Genomic DNA, 22,909 nt, shown 5'->3' on the forward strand with positions numbered 1-22,909 from the left:
TGGAAATGTATCCGGCTCAGCCCTTATTACATGGAACTTATAACACAAATGATGAAAAGTGGGTGTACTTTGTATAACGGCGAGAGGGAGTGTCAGACTCTTACTGACTAAAAACCACCCCGTTCCTACTCCTGATTTTCGAGCCGGAGCCCCGGTAAACCCGCTAGGTAGTCCGCAGCTCCGGATCGGATATGGCTTTCTTGATAATGACAAATTAACTCATAATGATCCAAATCCACAACTTTCACACACTATCACACAATATTCAGTTAAAAACTCCATCAATTAACACTATCACAATAATGAACTGTTGTACAGCGAACTAAATGCCGGTATCTAGTAAATTATAACGTTTCATGTAAATTCGGAAATGATACCGATATCGATAGCTGGCGGGCGATGCAAAACCATTGTGATACGGTTCTGATAATATAGGGACCACTACTATTTGTTGTTTAAAGGATCGTCGAAAAACTCACTCTTTTAAAAAAAGCGTTGCCCCACACTAGGATTTTGTCCTATATCGTGCAAGTTCATAATATGAACTTGGAGCAACTCTTTGTGTGATCCACAAATTGTTGTTTCGGGTCTGGGTGTCATACCTATGTATAATATTATCAACTTTACAATTTGCGGATAACACAAGAGTTGCTCCGTGCGGGAATCGAAGCCAACTGGCTGCCTCTAGTCACCGCGTTACGCGTGCAGTTGTCAATTATATTTTTATAATAACTATCGTGAAACATACCAAATTAACTAAAAAAATACGGTTTACTCACGTAAATTAATGGAGAAAAGCTTTACTAGTTTTGAGTCAGAAAGACTTTTCATCATGAGTAGAGTATTTATAACTCACTCGCATATCAACAAATCACAATCGAGTTCTCCTAGTAAAGGTTTCATGACAAAACCGACCTCCCGGGTTCACTGGGTATAATAATCGACTTAGCTTCGACGCTGAGAAAATTCATTTATTTAATTAAGTTCGGAGAAACTTCTCAAGAAGACTGTAAGCCCCCAGTAATGATTATAACATCTTATTTTAATTGAACACTAAATTCTCGAGGATTATTTAAATTTTAAATTAATTTGTGCCGCCACGCGGTGAATTTCGTTTTAATAGGCCTGTGTGTGTTTTGGGGATATATCTATAGAATAGCAAGCGATAGGCCTACACATCATTCATACTTAATTCTACTATGCATCATCACGCCTTTTCTCTCCGAAGAGGTAGGCACAGGTGCACATTTTGATCACTTTTCACCATTTGTGTTATAAGTACCATATAATTATTGGGGGTGAGCCTATCGCCATATACTGGGCACAATTCCAGACTCTGTGCTACTACTGAGATATCTTTCACTAGTTATGTTACTATTACTTGCAATAGGGTTCCCGTTAGTCTCCCTGCAGGACTCCCTAAGGATGACTTAGGAACTATACGATAGCCAGAGACCGTGCAGCAGCACTCTATGACAAACCTGAACCTTTAAAAGTAAGATTTAATCCTTACCTTAGCTAAAAAACAAACAAAAAATAATTTCCACAGATTTGTAACAAAAAAACCTCTAACAAAAAGTCTAGTACAATCCTTTGCAGTAGTGGACATATTATAACCCGTTCACCCCCTCTCGAAAACGACCCAAACATAAACTGATCCCGTATCATTAATTCAGGGGGTTGAAACATTTTATGTAATGTACAGTCAACAAGAGAAATATGTCACTAGGATAGAAAAAAAAAGATTTTTTAAAATAATTGAATTCGGGCAGATGGAATGTATTACGTGCAATGCGAATCCCGTGATAAAAAAAAAAAACAAAAAAAAACTTCTCATACGGAGAAGGTTTGAGCATCACCACTCTAGCTCAATACTGGTGATTTCAAACTAATAATTAGAAATTATAAACCCAGGTTTCTTCAAGATGTTTTCCATCACCGGTTGTCAGTTCGGTGTCTAAATAATCTTAGAAAGTACCTACATATAACTCGGAAAAAGTCACATTGGTCATTGCCGTTGGTAGGTTTCATGCGTGAGAAGCGGGCGTCTTAAAGGTTAGCATCCACAGGACGGGATCGTACGCATCGCACTCATCGTATGCGTTCCGTATTACGTCATCAGTACGCACGCTGGCATTGCTGATGATGCGGTTCGTACGATGCGGATCAGTGGACGCTGTTGTATGAGTTTCTATACAAGACCACATAAAATCCGTTGCGTGCGATGCGTACGATGCGGGCCTGTGGACCATTAACCTCCGGGCCACCACGACAATGATCGATGACTTTAACTCTAAATAAATATTCTTCCTTTCAACCCTTTCCATCTTTGTACCCAAATGTACTGAATAGAGGAGAACTGATATCAAACAGAACCTTTTTGCACTATTTGACGACGTATACAGCAATAAAGTTATTATAGTGTCGCGCGAGAATATTTTGGGCCACTACTAACATTTTCCATACACACAGTGTGTTGAAAAAACGTCGCATTCGCATCGCAGTACCACGTGAAATATGGGTTGAAATTAAATTTGGTATATGCGTTTTTATTTCGTAGTGTTTTCTGTACTTTTTTTCTTTTTGTTGTGTTGTAAGTAATGTAGTGTTTTTCTAAATGCAGTGTTGTAAAATATGTGTGTGTTTTATAATATGAAAGATATTTTAATTTATAGTTAAGAGCTATTGAGTTGATTGTAGACATATTTTTCATTATTTTATTCTCTTTATTTTAATCAAGGGCTTTTTTAAAACTATACTCTTGAACAACGTCGGAGTTTGGTGTTGACAAAATATAATGGAGCATTTTTTTATGGTATAATCCGGTAAACGAACAGACGACTCACCTGATGGTAAGCAATCGCCGCCGCTCATGGACACTTGAAACACCAGAGGCGTTACAAGTGTGTTGCCGGCCTTTTGAGGTTTAGGAATATAAGGGATTGTTGGGGAATCGGGGATTAGGATAGTTGGGTTTCCGGTAACCTCACTCACACAACGCAAGCGTTGTTTCACACCGGCCCAGATTTTATTATTTATAAAAGATAATGTACAGAAAGACTCGAAGTTTTTAAAAAGTATAGACAGATTTTTGTGAAAATCAGACAACCATTTCGTCCTGACGGCATTTTTTCTCTTTTTTTCGCTTACAACATTCGGCGTCTATGCAGTAGTACGGGAATGCAAACAGAATTAGTATTTTTTTCAGGAATCCCAACTATTCGAGAGCTCATGACCTAGTTTTTGAGTTCTCACAAATCGGATTTAACGTTTAAAACGTGATTTTTAATGAATTGTTTGTAACTTTTGTACGTTTGTAGAGTGCTATGTAACTATTGTTCATTACAGTTGCAAATAAATCTATCGAAATTAATTTAAAAAGCACATTTCTGCACTGACTGCACAGTTGGCGCGGTGGCTGGGCAACTGGCTGCCGTTCAACGTGTCGCGGGTTCAATTCCCGCACGGAACAATTCTTTGTGTGATCCACAGATTGTTGTTCCGGGTCTGGGTGTCATGTGTATGTGAATTTATATGTTTATAAACGCACCCACGACACAGGAGAAAATCTTAATGTAGGGCAACGTTTTTTAAAACAATAAAAATATTTCATACTAGCAACTTCCGCGCGGTTTCACCCGCTCTACTCGGCTCCTATTGGTCATAGCGTGATGTTTTATAGCCTATAGCCTTCCTCGATAAATGCACTATCCAACACAAAAAGAATTATTCAATTCGGACCAGTAGTTCCGGAGATTAGCGCGTTCAAACTAACAAACAAACTCTTCAGCTTTATAATATTAGTATAGATAAAAATTAGTACATTACTTTTACGAGTATTTTGCCGAATCTAAGGGTCGGTTCATATCTGACGTAAACTATGTCGAACGTATCATCGGTTGAGTGTGAACGGTCAATTGTTTTTCTCTAATTTGTCTGTTCTGGCGTTACGCGACCGATAATACACGACGCATGTTCCGTCAGATATGAACCGACCTTAAATCACTTCATAAAATTGAAATCCTCTTCCTTAGTTCTCCTCTTAGATATTTACTGTTATATCTGTAAACCATTCACAACCACAAAACAATTTAAGACCCACAATACAACAACAATCATAAACATAATTCAGAACACACCATTAAAATATCAAAACTGTAATAACAAGACCATCAAGTACCAAAACTAGACTAACAACAATACAATAACCGCTACAAGTATCAAAACTAAACAAACTATGTACAATTACAAAATTTAAACAGCCTGTAGAACATCCGCTAAGCGTACGTATGTGGTCTCATGAATATTCCGGATCCGCGATGAGATTTATTACCGTTCCGGTTTTCCGTCTTCGCAGATTTATGCGTCGGACGGACCGTACGGTTCGGCCGGTTGTCGTACCCGCCGAATTAGATTTGTGACTGAGCTGCTTCGTTAATAATTTACACTTCGGTCTTAGGTATTCTGGTAGATGTGTTGTAGATACTTACCTTGAAGATCGTGAATGAAGGTTTTCTTGTCTGAATTAGTCTTTATAGAAGTCTATTAGCTGTCTCGATAAATCTTGAATCGCTTAAGAATTAACGCATAGTTAGGAAATGCGGATTTAATAAACTACATTATAAATAACAATTTAAATAAATAATTAATAAATATGTAGCTTACTATAATTACGACTAACTTACTATAATTTAAAACTAAAATAAAGAAAATTAGAAAAGTAATAGTTAGTAAATTACATAAAATGTGAGGAAGAGTATTTTTATCTCAAATATTGTCTACTACTCAAAGTAAAAAGAATTACAAGAAATAAAAAAGATTAACAACCCAATAATGCTTTACCAAATTTGACAAACAAAACAGTTTAGTACACCTGCCTTTATGGCAGTACTCTCATTAAAATAAAAAGCAAGTCTACAACAACCTACAACAACAAAAACAATAAGCTCACCCCCTATTACATGGGAATTATAATACAAATGGTGAAAAGTGGGTGTACATTGTATAGCGGCATTAAGTGCCGTAATGTGCACCACTGCCTACCCCTTCGGGGATAAAAGGCGTGACGTTATGTGTGGGTGTGTGTCTACAGCCACCGTCAATAACGGCTACGGCTCATCGAATCCCAAAAACACAACCGGAGTGCTCGTGTCTTCATGTATCACTTAAACTCTCCCCAATCTCACTTAACCCAACACTCCTTTACACTACCCATTCTGACCTAACCCCTACTAAAACTATTCACCCTCCCACAAGATGTTCAGTTCACCCCTACAGTTTAACCGAAATCCTTTCACCTTTCAAACACGAAATCAACCGAGTTCCTGAAAATCGGTTCGGAAATCGGTGACTCGGAAAAATATGACAATCACTAATACGTTCAGTTCGCACCGATGGCTACGGAGTATGGATTTATAGACTACGTTGAGTCAAAGTAACTTTTATAAGATTTAATGGAAGCGACAAGCAAATTAAAGTCGTTTAAGTACCTATCTATCGGTTCTGTGACATTTCGGTAATCGGTAATGATTTTTAATGGGAAGGGAATTGATGTGGATGGGTCGCTGGCGCTAGGTTTAAAAAGTAAGGCTTTTAAGGACAGTTTAATAAAGACTGCAAGGATTTTAACGATATTTTCTAATTCATCAAGAAGTCATGATATGCCAATGCGTGTCTATCAGCTTCATAGAAATGTTTGATTCTCCACGTTTGGGAAGCAGATACAGGATAGCTGTTAAAAATGTTCAAGTTTTTATACAGTCGGTATGGAGATCTCACATATGATTTAAATGAAACTACAAGTGGACTAGTCTAGTCCACAGAAGCACAATATAACTAAATATTTCAACGAAAACAGAAAATTAAAAAATAAATAAAAATTAAATAAATGAAGTATTAAATAACATAGGCAATGGACCACCAATTACTACACTCTAACATAAGCTACCCTTTTTTTTTGAGAGGGGAAAATCATCCAATGACTTCTCCCGCCTTGGGCAAGGCGAGAGGGAGTGTCAGACTCTTACTGACTAAAAACCACCCTGTTCCTTCTCCTGATTTTCGAGCCGGAGCCCCGGTAAACCCGCTAGGTAGTCCGCAGCTCCGGATCAGGCATCAGCCCTACTAGGCCCCATCTGTGGTGGTCTGATGGCTCTTTAAGAGCAACTAAGCTTCCCTTAGAGGACCCACCCAATCTCTTCCAGTCTCTTGCATGTCTAGCTCACACGAACAATATTCGGTTATGATACGGCGACGGTGACGTCACGGGCGACGTATCGCGCCGTCATTACCGTAGCGATTGATATCACATCACATGCTGACAACAAGGAAATGTGTATCTATAGGTGACTTGTTGTGGGTTGCGGTTTCTCTTATGTACACATTTTTAGGTATTTATCACAACATACTAATAATATTGTTGTTGAGTCCACGATTGGTGCGGCTGAGCAACCGGCTGCCGTGCAACGTGTAGCGTGTTCGATTCCGACATGAAGCAACTCTTAGTGTGATCCACAAATTGTTGTTTCGGGTCTGAGTTTCATGTGTATGTATGTGAATTTGTATATTTGTAAACGGATCCACGACACAAGAGAAAATATTAGTGTGGAGAAACGTTATAAAAAAAGTGTAATTAGTTTTAAAAAACCTCGGGAGATGCATTTCAACGTGGAGTCAATCAGCCAGTTCTAAAACGTGACCAGTCAACAATTCCTCGTAACATTTGTTCCCGTTCTTACGACACATTAATTCTAACTTGTGTTGTGTGAGTGAGGTTACCGGAGGCCCTTTCCAATCTTACCAAAAGGCCGACAACGCACTTGTAATTGTAACGCCTCTGCTGTTTCAGGTGTTCACGGGCGACGGCGATTGCTACCATCAAGCGATCCATCTACTCGTTTACCAGTTCATAACGTAACAATTTACCCTAAAAAACCTCACACACACACACACAGACATACTACCTATAATCCCAAAAACACTCTTTAAAAATACCCTCCCAAAATAATCGCAGCCAACAATCTTTGAGAGATAACCTTAGTCGAATAATTTCCGCACTCCTTAACGTGTGTAGCGGAACCGATAAAAAAAAACACGTTACCCCCCTTTTTTCCCACGTAATCGGGTAAGAGAACACGGCTCATTTCCGTACGCGCAATCTGAAAATCTTGTAAGTGATTGAAATAAGGTACGGAGGTGTTTTGGGTTAGGTAACTAAGTATATGGTGAAATTATGTATAGGTAACTGAGTATATAAGTATGGTGAGAATATGTAAGCATGACATGTCTTTTTATTTCTTAAAAGGGTATGTAGAGGTAGAAGTGTTATCTACATCTGCAGTGATACATAAAATTGGAGTGTCTGTTTGTAATATTGAAATAATCGCTTTTTACTACATACATATAAATATTATACATAATATGATACATTCATTAAAATAACATTTTGTACAATTTTTGTTTATCTGTCTGTTGGTTCTGTCTAATATTTTCATTATCAAACTGACGGACTAAATACATATTTAATTTTCATACCCCGTCATCATCCTTATTGGCTACGCTAAACAAGCGCTCACTTAAGTACTTATAAGTTATATCAACTTCACATATAAGTTAGTCAACTTGCCGTTTAACATTATTATATGTTATGAGTCCCACACACTAGGAAGCGAAACTATTATTACTATTCACTGGAAGTAAGTACCTAACTACGGAATCTCCACAACGGAATCAGACACAAAATACTTTTCCCGACCCCAAAATAGAACTATAGATTTATAGATATCATCGTCATATGAACATTGAGTAAACGAAATTATTAAGCAATGGAATTAAATTGTGTTATATAATTATGTAAAAGACAGATTTCGTATTTATGTGACCTTTAGAGTGCTTTTCCACCAGAGATGTGCTATGCTACGTTTTTGTGAATGCGTTTGGATTCCACCAATCATATTCAACAGCTTCAACTAAGCTATGGTTTTTATATGGAAAGATGCGTGCTATGGATGCGTGCTAAGGATGTGTGCTATGGTTGGCTTCTACTATCGATAGATACGCATGGCATAGGTACTCGAGCTGCAGACCCTACTTGCACCGCTTAGTAACAGTGGAAATGGTCACATATTTTCACAGCTTAGTTATTACATCTTCGTAGCATAGCTACATAGCACAAATCGGTGGAAAAGCGCTCTTAAAGATTAAAGATTCAATGAACCGCATTATGTTCATTGATTAATTTAAGTTATAAATACTAATGATATTCCTTTGTTGAAATGATTTTCAAATAATAATTCGGAAGATGTAGGTACTTACTAGGTACGTGGCAAGATTAAGATAAAAAACTAAATTATATTTAAAACCACATTTTACGCAGTAGCTGGGCAAACGACTGCGATGCAACGTGTAGCGTGTTTTGATTCTCACACGAAGAAACTCTTTATATTATCTAGAATTGTTGTTCCGGGTCTAGATATGTGTGACTTTAATACGTAACGTAACGTCACGCCTTTTTGTCTCCGAAGGGGTAGGCAAAGTCGCACATTACGGCAAGTAATGCCACTGTATAATTTTTAATTTTCACCATTTGCGTTATAAATCCCATGTAATAGAGGGTGAGCCTATTGCCATACACTGGGCACAATTCCAGACTCCGTGCTACTACTGAGAAAATTACGAAGAGCTGAAAAAAGTCCAGTACTTAATCCTTTGTCCGACCCGGTAATCGAACCCGAGATCCCCTCACCCGGCAGTCGCACTTGCGACCACTCGACCAACGACGCACCCACGACATTTTAACAAGAAAATCCTAGTATGGAATAAAACTTTTTTTTTATTACAATGAATCCACTCTTGCTTACACATACAACAAAAAAAAAACTTCTTAACACCCAATCGCCCTTCACACAATTAATTCACAGCACTATGCACTTCAAAGCAACATTTAGCACTCAGAGTATGATTCTAAATTCATGGGCACGATCGCATGGTCGGTCAACACATGCTTTTAGTAGCCGACGCTTTGACAACCTCCATTAGATATATGCTTGATGTATGAGACTATGAGTGCCTAGTGTAGTGTAGATACTAGGTGGGCTAGGTACATCTAGGTATTATGTACAGCTGTTTTGGAGTTGTAGTTTTGCTGTGTAAATCTGTATAGTAGACAGTTATTTTTTTATTTGTTTATCTATTTAAACCTTTATATGTTATGCTTACATTGTAACGGGTGATTATTAAGTGGTATTTTTTTGATTTTCATAAAGAACACAAAAATAATGAAAAAGTTGATGAAATCTTTATTGGAATCGATAGAACGATCAATATAATTTAATACCCTCACCCACCTCATTCACCCGTTATAAATTAAGTACAAACATAATTGAAAACTACTGCTGTTCATAGATATGCGATCTCCACACTGTTCATAGTCCATTTTGTTCTGTTTGCGCCGAACGTGCCCTCGTTTTGATTACTTTAAATGTAAAGGTCATACTCGTACCAAGGGTACAGTTCTGTGAGCTTAATCATTTAAATAAATAATTTCACTATCTTTTTTTAAGGGGGAAAACTCACCCAAAGGCTTCTCCCGCCTTGGACGAGGCGAGTGAGAGTGTCAAACTTTTACTGACTAAAAACCACCCCGTTCCTACTCCTCCTTATCGAGCCGAAGCCCCTTTAACCCGCTAGGCAGTCCGCAGCTCCAGATCGGCATCAGCCCTACTGGGTCCCATCTTTGGTAGTCTAAGAGCTCCTTGAGACACACGGGTCTGGTTCTAGTCGGCCGGTGAATACCCTTGCTCGCCATCCGCAGACCCGCACAATTTCTTTACCTATATGTTAACAGATAACATGATTATGTTTAACTAAGAACGTTTACAAGATTTACATTATTTACCTACCACAGCTTTTTTATATGGTAGATTAAATAAGAATTTATTTTAAGCATCATCTTCTAAAATATCGACTTTTCTAGATAAAATTATTGTATCATTTAAAAAGCAAAGTGCTGATTGTTGACTTTGCTATTTGTAATAATAAAGGCGCTAAGATTTTTTTCAATTGTACATAATTTTGTAATACCACGGATTATGTGGCTGATTTAATTTAAGCTCATAGTACAAAAGGCTAACTATCATTTACCATGAAGATTTCGTGCGGAAACTATGTCAATAAAAAAATAAAAAATAGAAACTAAAATTAGATTTTTTGCAAATATCTTTGTACCTAGTTACAATTCATTCGTGTTGTAAAGCTTGAATAACACATAAATATATGTGATAAAATCCGGATATCAAATTTTGCTCTTTATTTTAAAGATAAAAGAAAAATTTTAAAAAATCCTATTTAAACCACACTCCAAATTAGCAACTTTAGTATTTTTTTTCTCGAAAACTAAAAATAATTGACATGGGGTTTCTTTTGCAATTTGTGTTATTAGGACTAACTACATCGATATACGCTATTAGCTAAAAATGTCCTCCCCCAAGGGTTTCTAAAACACTGTGCGCAGTTGTAAAACACCATTACCCTCAACTTTACGACCCACCAATATAACTTGAGACGTTTAGGAGACAATAACGTTTTATGCGTTAAGGACTTGTGTAGATTATTGCTGTCACTTATGATGTCTTGTGACTACGTTATTTTGTAGGTAGGTACTAGGTACAATATGGTAGATGCCTTATTTCTATTTCAATGTCTGTCTGGTAGATTATTTTAAAATATTAGACACGTATCTTTTTATTTTCTTACGAGAATAAATACTTTCAAAGATATATTGATTTGAAATACCGCGTGACGTCACTTCTAAGTAGGTACATTTTATACGTATTTGCTCCTAAACTGTGATTTATCTAAATATTGTTCTTTCAATTATTATCTTACAACATATAATGCGTATCTAAAATGTTTTCATTACCTAACTGATTACCTAAATTGATTTTTAATTTTCATACCCCATCATCATCCCTATTGTTTTTTTTATCTAGCTCCAGTGGCTACCCCTACTATTGCGGCGGGTATCATAGAAATAGTCTAGGGACCGCATAATTTGACATTTTTAACAGAAAGTGGGCTCTCTGATAAACGTGGACTTTTTAAACTACGATCTTCAACTCCACAAGAGGAGATTATAGCAAGCCCTCTTAGGCAGATGAGACCCATTGTCCAGCATTGGACTTGTACTAATGATCCGAGAAGAGATTAAAGCAAACCCTCTTTTAAAGAGGAAGCCTACACCAGCAGAGGAATATCTTGAACTGGTGATATACCTGATCACTATCGTATCCCAAACCCAATATTGATTACTCTTTGCTTTACCTACCAAGAAATTGGCTCACGATCTCTCCTACCAAACTTAACTAGCTTAATTAAATTATTCTTCTTTATAAAATTAATCCTGCTTCGAACAGTTTTCAACCGCCCCAGTAGTGGATTGTTCAACTAAAACAATTGAAGACCTCTCTATACTTTTCCTTCATTAAGATAAAAAACTTAGCTGTACCTAACCTAGGTACCGTCTTGAGAAGGGAGGCCATGAGGTGAGATAACTGTGGATATTCCGACAAATTATAATAGAGGCCTATGGCTAGTATTGGGAGCTGTTACCTGAACGGACTGACAAATAAGTGACATGCTTCTACAAAGCGACAAATTTCAAGACACTGCTTTTTCCCTCGTATAGAAAGATTTTAAGTGTCGGAGAGTCATGGTTCGGCACGAATGGGCCGGTTCGGGCGGTCTCTAAGAAAATCGTAAACTGATATAATGCGTCGGCGTTAGCGTATAAAAATTAAATACTGTGGGTTAGAGATGCCATAATGTGATAGTGCACTTTGACAAAACGGCCCTGTCCAATGATATTATAAAGCAAATATTATGTAGATAGTTTATAAGCGCTCAGAAAATGGCACATTACACATATTTTTTCACAAACACCATACTTTTTCCTTTTCCCAAAAAAAATCCAAGGAAACTATGAAAAAATGGAGTACGAATTTGTGCTCTTGAAAAAAAAAACGCTCAGCGAATCCTCCTAGGGTCGGCGGCGCTTCAATTAAGTTTCCACCGCTGTGCACCATTGTACCAGCTTAAAGTTAGGACTTGCGTTGCCGAGTGTACTCCAATGTTGCTTATACAGCAAAACTTTTTTGCCGCGTTCATCTTTTTTTTATTTTCTCGTTTTTATGACGAGAGGCTATAAGCATAGCATAGAGGCAAAGTTTTATTACGTTTTTAATACTATCTCTGTTTTTATTTAAGTTTGTTCTTTTAAATCGTTTGTGTTCATCTCTCATTAGAAATGCAGTTCTGTTCTTTACATAATTAGGTAAGTTTTTGAACAAATATTGAGATGATGTTAATATTTAATGTAGTTTTTTTTCTTTTCGCATTTAGTTTTTTTTTTCAATTTAAAGTTTAATTTGATTTGTTGTCATTTATCTACTTCAACTAGGTATTATAAAAATAAAGTTATATTATTGTAAAATTAGATATTAGAATAAAACTCATCGTCGCACCTTTTATCCACGAAGGGGTAGGGTAAAATATTTATGTTAGCATTGCAAAGCATTGCTCACGACCTCATCCATATAACACAATAGTCTCGATTACGCCCTTAGCCACAAGACGTGTGGATCCACAACAACTGTATGCATGTTCCTTTGTAAACTGATAACTATGCAAACGTGTCTACTTACATATCGTACATATACAGATATAGGTATCACCCTTGTTATATCTAGAAGAAGGTGCTTTAATTCTTACTTACATTGGCATATAGCAACTGCCTATAAGTGACCACTTCTGACCGAAGGCCTCTTATCATGTTTTTTCTTATGGGGGAAAATCCAATGACTTCTCCCGACTTGGGCGAGGCGAGAAGGAGTGTCAGACTCGTTATTTACTAAAAACCATCTAACCAAACGGCTGCTTGATGTCACCGCATCCACGCACGCTACCCATCTCATGAAGAAGAGTTCCACTGTGACTCGAAACTAGTAGAGCTTTTCTCAATATATTAACGTGAGTAAAAGCCCAAGTTTCCTCACGAGTTTTCCTTAACCATTTGTCAGGGGTATCTAAATAATCTTAGAAAGTAGATATAACTCGGAAAAAGTCACATTGGTACTTGCCGTTAGTAGGTTTCGAACCTGCAGCCTCATACATGAGAAGCAGGGATCTTAAACCCCACCACGGCTCCGGCTCGATAAACAAGAGTAAGAACGGAGTGATTTTTATTCAGTAAGAATCTGACACTCCCTACCGCCTCACCCTAGGCAGGAACCCTACTTTATCCACGCACTGAGAAAATAGTTTATGAAATATTATAGCAGCCATAGTAAGCAGTAGTTGGGTAAGAAAAATTGGTATAACTTGCCTATTAAGATTCACATCTAGTACATTTTCGGTATGAATCCTTAAAAAGTTAATAAAAGAATGTTTGAACCAAGATCCCTGTAGCCCCAGGGGTAACGGCAGCACTCTTCTACCCACGAACCGAGCGGCAGGCAGCTCGATTCCAGGACCACTAAGTAACTACTTTAATTAAAAATTTAAAATTACTCCGAATTTTTATTTCTGCGTGTAATGTCACTGATTCGGAAGTGAATGGAGAACTCAGTTTTGTAACATTTCTAGTAAGTAATAACTAACTGTAAGTTTATTTTTCTTTTGTTAAAGAGTTAAATACACTTTAACAAGTGCTTCAATTAGATAGAACTATAATACTTATAATAATCTCTAAAAAACTAAACCAATTTCAATAACCTCTAAATTCCAACTTACAAATAGAACGAACGACATAATCAGGCCACTGTACAATGTACACCCCACTTTTCACCATTTGCGTTATAATTCCGATGTAATAGAGGTATAGAGGGTGAGCCTATTGCCATATTCCAGACACAATTCCAGACATCGTGCTACTGAGAAATTTTACATACATACTTTGTCCAACCCGGGAATCGAACCCGAGACCCATTGCCTCGGTGTGTGACTGCAGTCACACTTGCGACCACTCGACCAATTAGACAATCAAGAATTATTAACGTTTTATTAAATTTTACATTTCACATATTTATTTCGCTTCAAAAAAAATATCAAGTTAGCATTCCAATCATAACTTACCCGTGTAGCATCCACAGCCGTATATTTAGCGTGGGGACACAAGTTTTTAGATCCTTGTTTTTCAGCCCCAATCTGTTTAATGGCAGTGGGAATGAAATGCGCGCGTACAACACTATTCTCGATATTGAGAGAAATATTTTTACGAGCGATTTTTTTTTAAGAGTGTTCGTAGAAAATTGGTCTGGGTATTTCGTTTCTGGTTAGCTATTTTTTTGTTGGATTCAATCTTGATATGGTGTTCGTACCTATTGGTTGGTGTGATTTTTTTTAATAAATCGGTGGATGGCGGACTAGCCTACAGATCACTTTAATCAATCAGCGCCGTCTACGGACTCTAATAGAGTTATAAGTGTATTGTCTATGATATAAGCCGGTAAACGAGCAGGCTGTGGGTAAGCAATTGACGTCGCCCGTCGTGGACACCCGAAACACCAAAAGCTCTCCCACACTTTTTTTTTATTATTTCGTGTTTCTTTTTTACAATCCAATATTTCAGAATTATTGATCCACTTAAGCTAAACATTAATAAAACACGCAGCGCAAAAATATTACCAGTCGAACCAATTCGAGCGGACACCAGAATACACCCCATTTTTCCGTCTCACAGCGCTAAATCAAGGTTCGCTTACTTTAATATAGTATCGACAGTAATAATGTTTACGAAACAGTCATATTTTTCAAACTAGTGCTGGGAAAATGTTTTTTTAAAAAAGCCAGAGTTCCGTCGACCACTGGCATGGCAATGCGTTACGTTTCGGTAAATCTCGGTTTTTAATTCGGTGAAAATGTTCGAGTATTTTCGCATTTAGGTTGGTATTTTTTGAGTACGCTATAAGGTGCCTAGTGGTCGAATACTAGTACTAGTGATTAGTTAATGCAGTATTTTGGAATTCCTGAGACAGTATAATGAGTAATTTGTTATATTTTTTGTTAGATACGGGTATTGTCAGCGATTAGCGCTGCCTATGCACACTAGAAAGCAAAAGAATTGAAAAGGCATTGTATCTTTTGTCGAAGGGTCCTTCTTTTCTTAGGAAACTTTACTCACTGTTCCCCAAAAATCTACGTTTACGTATCTCTTTTTTATAGTAAAGTAAAATCTCAGAAAGAAGTAAATTCAAGAGTAAAAACTAAGTACTTCAAATAGACAATTACAAAAGACTATTTCGTTACCAATATTACAACCCAAAAACTCCTTTTGTTTTCGTATTACAAGAGTTATTATCTAGTGCACGAGAATTGCTCCAAACTGTACGAATTTTCACGACAATTTCCCAACGTTGAAAGCTCTTGATAATGTCTCGAAAACTTCGCTCGTTTCCTTTCAACGTGGATGTATTGTGACTAGAAGAGACAGGACGTATTTCACAATTGAGTTGGTTGCGCGACGTTGCCGCATAGAACACGCTGCTCATGAATATCAGTCCCGGTGTGTATATTTAATATTTCTACGGTCTTACTAATAAAAATATGTTAAACAACTGTTTAACGTCTAATTACTTATTCAATGAATAAGGCGTGAATAGTTAGATATACACTACTTTACTAATAAACAGTGTATAAGCCTTGAGTAACTATTTAATTGTTATAACACTAACTGCTGGTAACATTTTGAGAAGTGTTCCGAAACCATAAAACGTAAAAATCACCACACTTTTCTATTTCTATTTTTCTTTCATATTTACATGATTTTATTTACCAGTGACTAGAAAAGGAAGAAATGAACTATTTCTGTTTATTACAAAATATTTTCAGTATACATACGTGTAGATATTTAAATTATATTATTTAAAATTTTCCAATCAGTAAAATGTCATCTATAAAGAAGAACATGTTTTGAACGCGCTTTGAAACGTCAAATGTCATTTTCTGCAAAAAATGTAAAAAGATAAATACAAACCCAGGTCGTGTTGTTTTTCGTATTTATATTTCTTATATGCATAAGATCATTTTATTATTGATAATAATGGGAAATGGAGTCGTTTGTATTGTAGCAAAGAAGAGGAAGCGTGCTACTAATTGGGATCCCTTGTAATTAGGTGTAAAGTAAGTATTATTTACCAAATTCTACTCCAGTTAATTCTCAAAACTATATATTTTTTAAAATTACTACCTATTTGTTTCAGCATAAGGATGAGCAGATGATAAGAAATCAAGTTCTCAATGAGAACTGTCGTAAAGGGTGAAAATGAGGTAAAAATGAAACACATGCTAGAAGTCCATGGGTGGACACGAGCTGAACAAGAGCTTCATCTAAGAAATTGAAAATAACAAAATATTTTAGTGGAAACTCAAATAAATAAAATACATTCTCAGTATAAACTTGTTATTTTATTTTAAGGAAATGTTTGTTAAAACTGTGTTCTTATAAACAATTGTCTTGCAATTTGTCCAGTAATATTGTATGATGCCTGACCCTGTTGTTGATGAAATGGTGGCTGATTACTAGTTTCAAACATTTAAAGAATGTACAGTACAGCAAGAGGAAGTAAAAGTTTGATTTTTGACTCTTGCCATGTATGTTGGTTGCATCGTCTTGTACTTCTTACTGCGCCCATACCCTGAGAGCTACACAAACTTGAAGCTCCACAGAGAAGCCGCCAACCTTCTTTGTTTGTTCAATGTCTTCTCGGATTAAGTCCACCACTTCTCTGACATATCTCTTAGTAAACCTGTATTTACCTTTACATTCATCTTCTTCGAAAAAAAAGGCATCAAATACGTGTTTTATAAGGTTTTGTCTTTCTTGGTCGTTCCTCATTGTCCAACTCAAGAATATTAAAATGGCGCAGATATTCGAAATAATCCATAATAACCACTAAATTAAAATATATTACGAGATAAACCACGACAATAAGTTATTTGTTGGTTATTCACACGCTAAACAAGCTCATTTGACTGAATAAGGATTGTGTAAAATGACATACACTTATACAACTGTTATAACGGGTGTATAAGATGACAACCCCTATACATTGATTATTAGTAATGAATATGCTATAACACGTGTATACAGCGTGTATACAGCGTGTATACAGCGTGTATAAATGTTTATTAGTAAGACCGCTAGAATAGTGTACGTATATGAGTAAGCTTTATATTTCTGTTTAATTAAGTTTCAAAATGGAACAAAATAAATAACACTGATTTATATAAGTACCCTTAGTACGAGTTTGCTTCACATTTAAAGTAATCGAAACAAGAGTGCGTTCGGAGCTTTCCTTTCGAATTCTTTACGTACAGGAGTCTACAACGCCATGTCGAGTAATTTTCTGTCAAAGAGGTCATTCTTCAGCAGTGATCGTATTCTGGCTAATGACAATAATGATGAGAACCGCTTCCTGAAAAGACTTTTTTTAGGGGGAAAAGATCATCCAATGTCTTCTCCTGCTTTAAGCGAGGCGAGAGGGAGTGTCAGACTCTTACTGACTAAAAACCACCCCGTACCTACAGCTGCTTTTCGAGCCGAAACCCCGGTAACCCGCTAGGCAGTCCGGAACTCCGAATGCTGAAAAGGGTGACAACAGATTTGAAACTCTTCTGATGTTGAGTGTGTCAATAACCTCCACTAACGCCTACCACCATCTGCTTATGTCCCATTAATCCATAAAAAATACCCACATCCTTACCGCATCTAGTATCCGTACATCCTCGTATATTGTCAACCGTCTGTTATGATTGCAGTCTCGGCCCATTGGGTTCGAAACAAAAGATTTATTCAACAAAATATTTGAAGACAATGTTTATTCGAGAAATACGTTATTTGGAGACACCAAAGTAAAGAGGTGCTCGATACAAATTGTATTATGTTTTGTGATTAGAGACGTTTAAGGGAATTGAGGATATAACTGACTTTTTGTGGCTGAAAAATATAATACCATCAAGTTTATAGTGAAATGAGTCAAATTACTGCTGCTGCTAAATGCCTCGTTGGTCAAGTGGTCGCAAGTGGGACTGCTGGACAAGGGGTCTGGGGTTTGATTCCCGGATCGGGCAAAGTTTGTTCAGCCCATTTATGGGTTTTATACATCAATAGGCTACCTCGCATTAAAAGTGATCGAAATCTGGATTATCTTTTGGAATTGCAAAACGTACCAAATTACCTGTATATACCTAATCTGGGGGCACGGTAGTGCCCCCGCCAAGACGAGCCAAGCGAAGCGCAAGGGCACTACCTACCTTTTCTTGAAGCGCTTCGTCGTATTTTTGAACCTTCATAACTTGAGTTTGGGTTATACCAGATAAACAAAATTTTCAGAATATAATGTCAGTGGTAGACTTAATAAACCTCTAAAGTTTCAATTGCATAGCTCTTATACTTTAGATTTTATTGATATCTAAAATACCCCGATTTCGTCACTCACTCACTCACTCACTGATGATCAACAAAATTCTTAAGGTACTTCCTGAAGTCCTAGAAAACTGAAATTTGGTATGTAAGCTAGTATTAGTACCCAAACAACAAAAAAATCCTAAAACTTGGAACTTTTACCCCCAACCCCTTAAACTAGGGGGTGAAAGTTTGTTCGAGACTTCCGCAACTTTTGACGCTAGAGGTCTGAATGCGGCCGCGGAGGGTAAAAATCTGAAATAGGGAAACTTAATTCCCTATTTCCTGCTTGAATCTGAAAATTATACACAAGTACATAGAACACAAACTTTTCATCAAATCAAAACATAATCCTACCCATAAGTACTTAGATATGAATAATATTACTACACTTCACTTCGGTAAGTGTTTATTAATCAACCTATACTTTTGAACATAAGCATCGTAAGTATAGTATGCGCCAACGCCCGCCGCCTGCCCCCTCGTCCCCGCGCAGTAGCTAAAAATAATCGGCCCGTCAGCGAGCGCGGCACCCGAACGCGGGCAGACGCGCGAGGGCAGACGTCGTTGACGGTTGTCTCGTTGAATGAAAAGTTTTCGGAATATTTCGGTGATTTAAAAGTTTGCTATCGCGGAGAAAAAAACCATTTGCCTAATATTTAATTGTTAGTAGTTTAGTAGGTAAAGGTTTAGATACTAGTGTTTTAATTTTCATGGATAAAAAGTATTAGGATTACGTTTGCAATTTTCTTATAAATTTAGTAGTTTAGTAGGTGAATTTGTCGCTCATTTTATCTTTCTATCATAAGCAACCTACAAAAAGAAATGAAATCCCACAAAAACATTTCATGTTAAATGTTGCCAAGACGAGACCATATAGCTCGCACTGTCAAAAAGTAATCAGATCCCGTGTAGAGCCAAGTTTCTAACCCTATACTTTTGAACTGGCGAGTTGGCCGCACGGAAAGAGTTTAGAAGATTGAATAGATTTTTAAGCTCAAGCCCATATGACGAATAGCAAAAAGTCCGTGCGGCCGACTCGCCAGTTCAAAAGTATAGGGTTAGAAACTTGGCTCTACACGGGATCTGATTACTTTTTGACAGTGCGAGCTATATGGTCTCGTCTTGGCAACATTTAACATGAAATGTTTTTGTGGGATAATTGTATTTTTGTATGCTAAATTCTAAGGTAATTGAAACTCAATCTTTAAATAATAATATTTATTTATTAAATAATATCTAGTATTTACAAACACATTCAACATTTTCAGTGCTTTGAAAACACTAATTTAGTATACTTAATAATAATTTTATAATAATACTTAATACTTTACATCGAGGCAGTACCAGTCTTCTGAGAACGTTTTACTTTATAATAGTGATAAAGAATTTTGAATTCTATTTTTACGAAGTTTAGGGTCTTTTTCACAATGTCTTTTTAAGTCTCAATTAGTCTACCTAACAAATCATTTGACACATTTTCCATACAAAAAAATTCAAAACATCTATTAAAATTACGCTACACACAAAATCACACCTTACGACACAGACATATAAAGTTCAAAATAAGAATTAAAAGAACTTCCTAAAAGTAAAACCAGTAGAAGGCTCCCATTTCGAATTCGACATGAAGGGTGATACAGACTTGCTTAAACCAGCGTTGAAGTCCAAGGACGAGCCCTTGTTTCTGAACAAGTTGGCATTGCCGCTGAGCGAGTAGTCTGTCTTGTCAAAATATGGAGTGTGAGCTATGCCTACTGATGCTCCCACTTTGTTCCTGTGGAGTAGAAAAAAATATTTAGTAACTATACATACATATGCTGAGAACTAGCCTAATTGTGGCCAAGAGTGCTTTTCCAGATGAGATGATGAGAGATGCGTTTGGTTTCCAGTAATAATATTCATTGATACACATAGCATAGCATTGGTGGAAACGGACTCAGCTAAGCTATGTTTCCTTTATGAAAAGATGCGTGCTATGGATGACCTCCGTACTATCGATATGCGCATCTTCCTCGCACAGCTTAGTATCAGTGGAAACGGTCATATAGTTTCACAGCTTAGTTATTTCATCTTCGATGCATAGCTACATAGTTCATGTGGTGGAAAAGCACCCTAGTCCTAATCTAGTATTAAAAATAGATAGAAATATGGATACTTACTTGAACATATAGTCTAGTCCAGCCCCAACAGTATTGTAACTAGGAATCTGTGGCATTTGCGGCCTGTTCTTAGCAAAATAGCCATTAACGGACACGTCATGGTTCTGATTGCGGAACAGATTCGCATATCCAGCTGCTTTGAACTGGTTACCGAAGTCAGGAATATGAGTATTGGTCACGGAGAGTCCATGGCCGTTGCTGAAATTAATGATAAGGTTTTTATAATAATTTATGTTCTTTTCGACACTGAACAGTTTTAGTAGACAGTATGATAGAATAAATTTGATAGTTTATTGTTATAATCTTTTTTGAAGATCTTTGGTAGCTAAAGTAATAGACACTAGAAACACCAGAAGCGCTGCAAGTGTGTTGTCGGCTTTTTGAAACTTAGGAATTTAAGGGTTGTTGGGGATCCGGGGATTGGGAAGATTGGGAAGAGCGGTAATTAGGTCACCGGTATTCTATAGACCTATCTTACACAACGAAACATAACGCAAGCGTTGTTTCATTATTTACATTTACATGTGCATTGTGCATGTAACACCTCAAAAAACATTTCTTTAAATAATGGCACATTGTCACGTAAAGGTTCGTCATCTCTGTTCTGAACAAAAAGTAATAAAGGAAAATCACAGACAAAAGAAGGTACTCACGCATTATTCATGGCTACTCCATAGGAAGCAGATTGCAGACGACTAGCGGCGTCGAAGTTGGCTCCTCCGATTGCGCTGAACGTATTCTTCTGGCTTGTTCCGAATGGTGCTGATACTCCGAAACCTGGAAAACAACAAATATGTTCTCAAACTACACTTCGTTTTTTCTTTTAATAAAGAGCTGAAGAGTTTGTTTGATCGCTAATCTCCGGATCCCTATGTTTTAGACTCTCATGAAAGATACTAAATTAAGTATGTTTTACGGCTTGTTCACGTAACTGTTTGACGAGGTACCTCAACCACTTTAAACTTAAGCCGCTTAGGGCCTTTAAGTTCACGTGAGTATAAGTTTTTAAATAAAACAGTTCATCCGTGATCATGGCGCTTGCAACAGTGCCGAAATATCGGAAACTCGCAAAAACAAATAAACATGGTAAATATCCCGATTTAAGTTCTAATGTTAATTTACGTGAGTAAGCAATAAAAAAAGTTTACACTACGTAGAAGTTAGTAACAGCACGACAATCGCCGCGTCATGTTGCTCATGAATTTGAACGTCTAGCATGGCTTGAAACAACACAAGTTCCTCGTCAAACAGTTACGTGCGTAAGCCTATAACATAATAATTAACTTACCAGAAGTCCCATCAGAATTAAAAAACGTATTTCCATGTAGCTGTCTAGTTTGCCTGTGATGGCTCGGCGCATGTAGATACTGGTAGAAGTCTGGCGTCTCCACATACTGCTCAGGACTTGGGACAGTCTCCCACGCCGCGGCACTCGCCAGCGCGACAGTAAGGAGCAGAGCAGAGTACATGGTTGTTGCGTTCCTACACACCGAATGATAATTTCAATGAAGATTGAGGGACTTTTATATAGGAAAGGAGTAGATAGCGTTTTGTCTCGGACCCGGGGCTTTACTGAGATAAATTAGCGGCGTCTTCTTTTATCAATGTTTTGTTTTGTTGATAATTTGTATATTTATGCATAAGTGTGACGTGCTGTGGTTATATTTAGAAACTATCGGTATATACACATATCATGTGTATTAATTCTCGAATAAATAGGCGAAGTCACAATTTAAAATTCGAGACTCCGTGGTACTACAGAAAATTTTTCGAAAAATCGATAAAATCTCAGTAAATGTTTGCCCCACCAGGGAATCGAACTCGAGACCCCTTGGCCGACTGTCGCACTTACGACCTCTCGACCTAACATCTGACACTCACTCTCGCTTCACCCAAGGCGGGCAAAGTCATTAAATTATTTTTTCCGTTGAAAAAGAGACTTGTGTTTAGAGTGGTGATGATTTGTTGTCTTCAACGCTTCGGTCTCTCTGCCTTGCAAGTCAATAGCAGTTTGTCTGGTTATGTTATGTTTATTTTAACAAACGTTTTTAATTACCACACATATCAATTAGGTTAACCACAGTTACTTAATTGAATAAAAACAATAAAGTTTATGATTTTCCTGTAGGATTCATTTACTCTTTGTCTTCATACAAAAAGCGCTTGTACTTCCCCTTAGTTTTATTTGCATGTTTTGTTACATGATTAGTGTTAATGACTGGATTGATTGACTGTTGAGTCACGAGTGGCGAATTCAGTTCCAATTCTAACAAAATGCTAATCGTTTTCA

At 37.1% G+C, this 22,909-nt stretch overlaps 1 protein-coding gene and 2 long non-coding RNA genes across 3 annotated transcripts in view; 2 read left to right on the top strand and 1 right to left on the bottom strand.

Annotated features, from left to right (window-relative positions):
• The window catches only part of LOC126911421 (uncharacterized), a 369,919-nt gene that overhangs the window by 56,832 nt on the left and 290,178 nt on the right, over window positions 1-22,909 (top strand). The window lies entirely within an intron of this gene.
• On the top strand, window positions 15,606-16,449 carry LOC126911423 (uncharacterized). Its single transcript, XR_007705975.1, has 2 exons — window positions 15,606-16,173; window positions 16,254-16,449. It is a non-coding gene; the product is annotated as an uncharacterized LOC126911423 (long non-coding RNA).
• LOC118279268 (attacin-like) lies at window positions 19,789-22,132 on the bottom strand. Its single transcript, XM_035598911.2, has 4 exons — window positions 21,908-22,132; window positions 21,273-21,396; window positions 20,620-20,817; window positions 19,789-20,234 (listed from the first exon to the last, which is right to left on the bottom strand). The coding sequence occupies exons 1-4, from the start codon at window positions 22,086-22,088 to the stop codon at window positions 20,030-20,032; spliced, it is 708 nt and encodes a 235-aa protein (XP_035454804.2). The 5' UTR covers window positions 22,089-22,132; the 3' UTR covers window positions 19,789-20,029.

This window comes from Spodoptera frugiperda, chromosome 14 (genome assembly GCF_023101765.2).
Source record: "Spodoptera frugiperda isolate SF20-4 chromosome 14, AGI-APGP_CSIRO_Sfru_2.0, whole genome shotgun sequence".
Classification (NCBI taxonomy): domain Eukaryota; kingdom Metazoa; phylum Arthropoda; class Insecta; order Lepidoptera; family Noctuidae; genus Spodoptera; species Spodoptera frugiperda.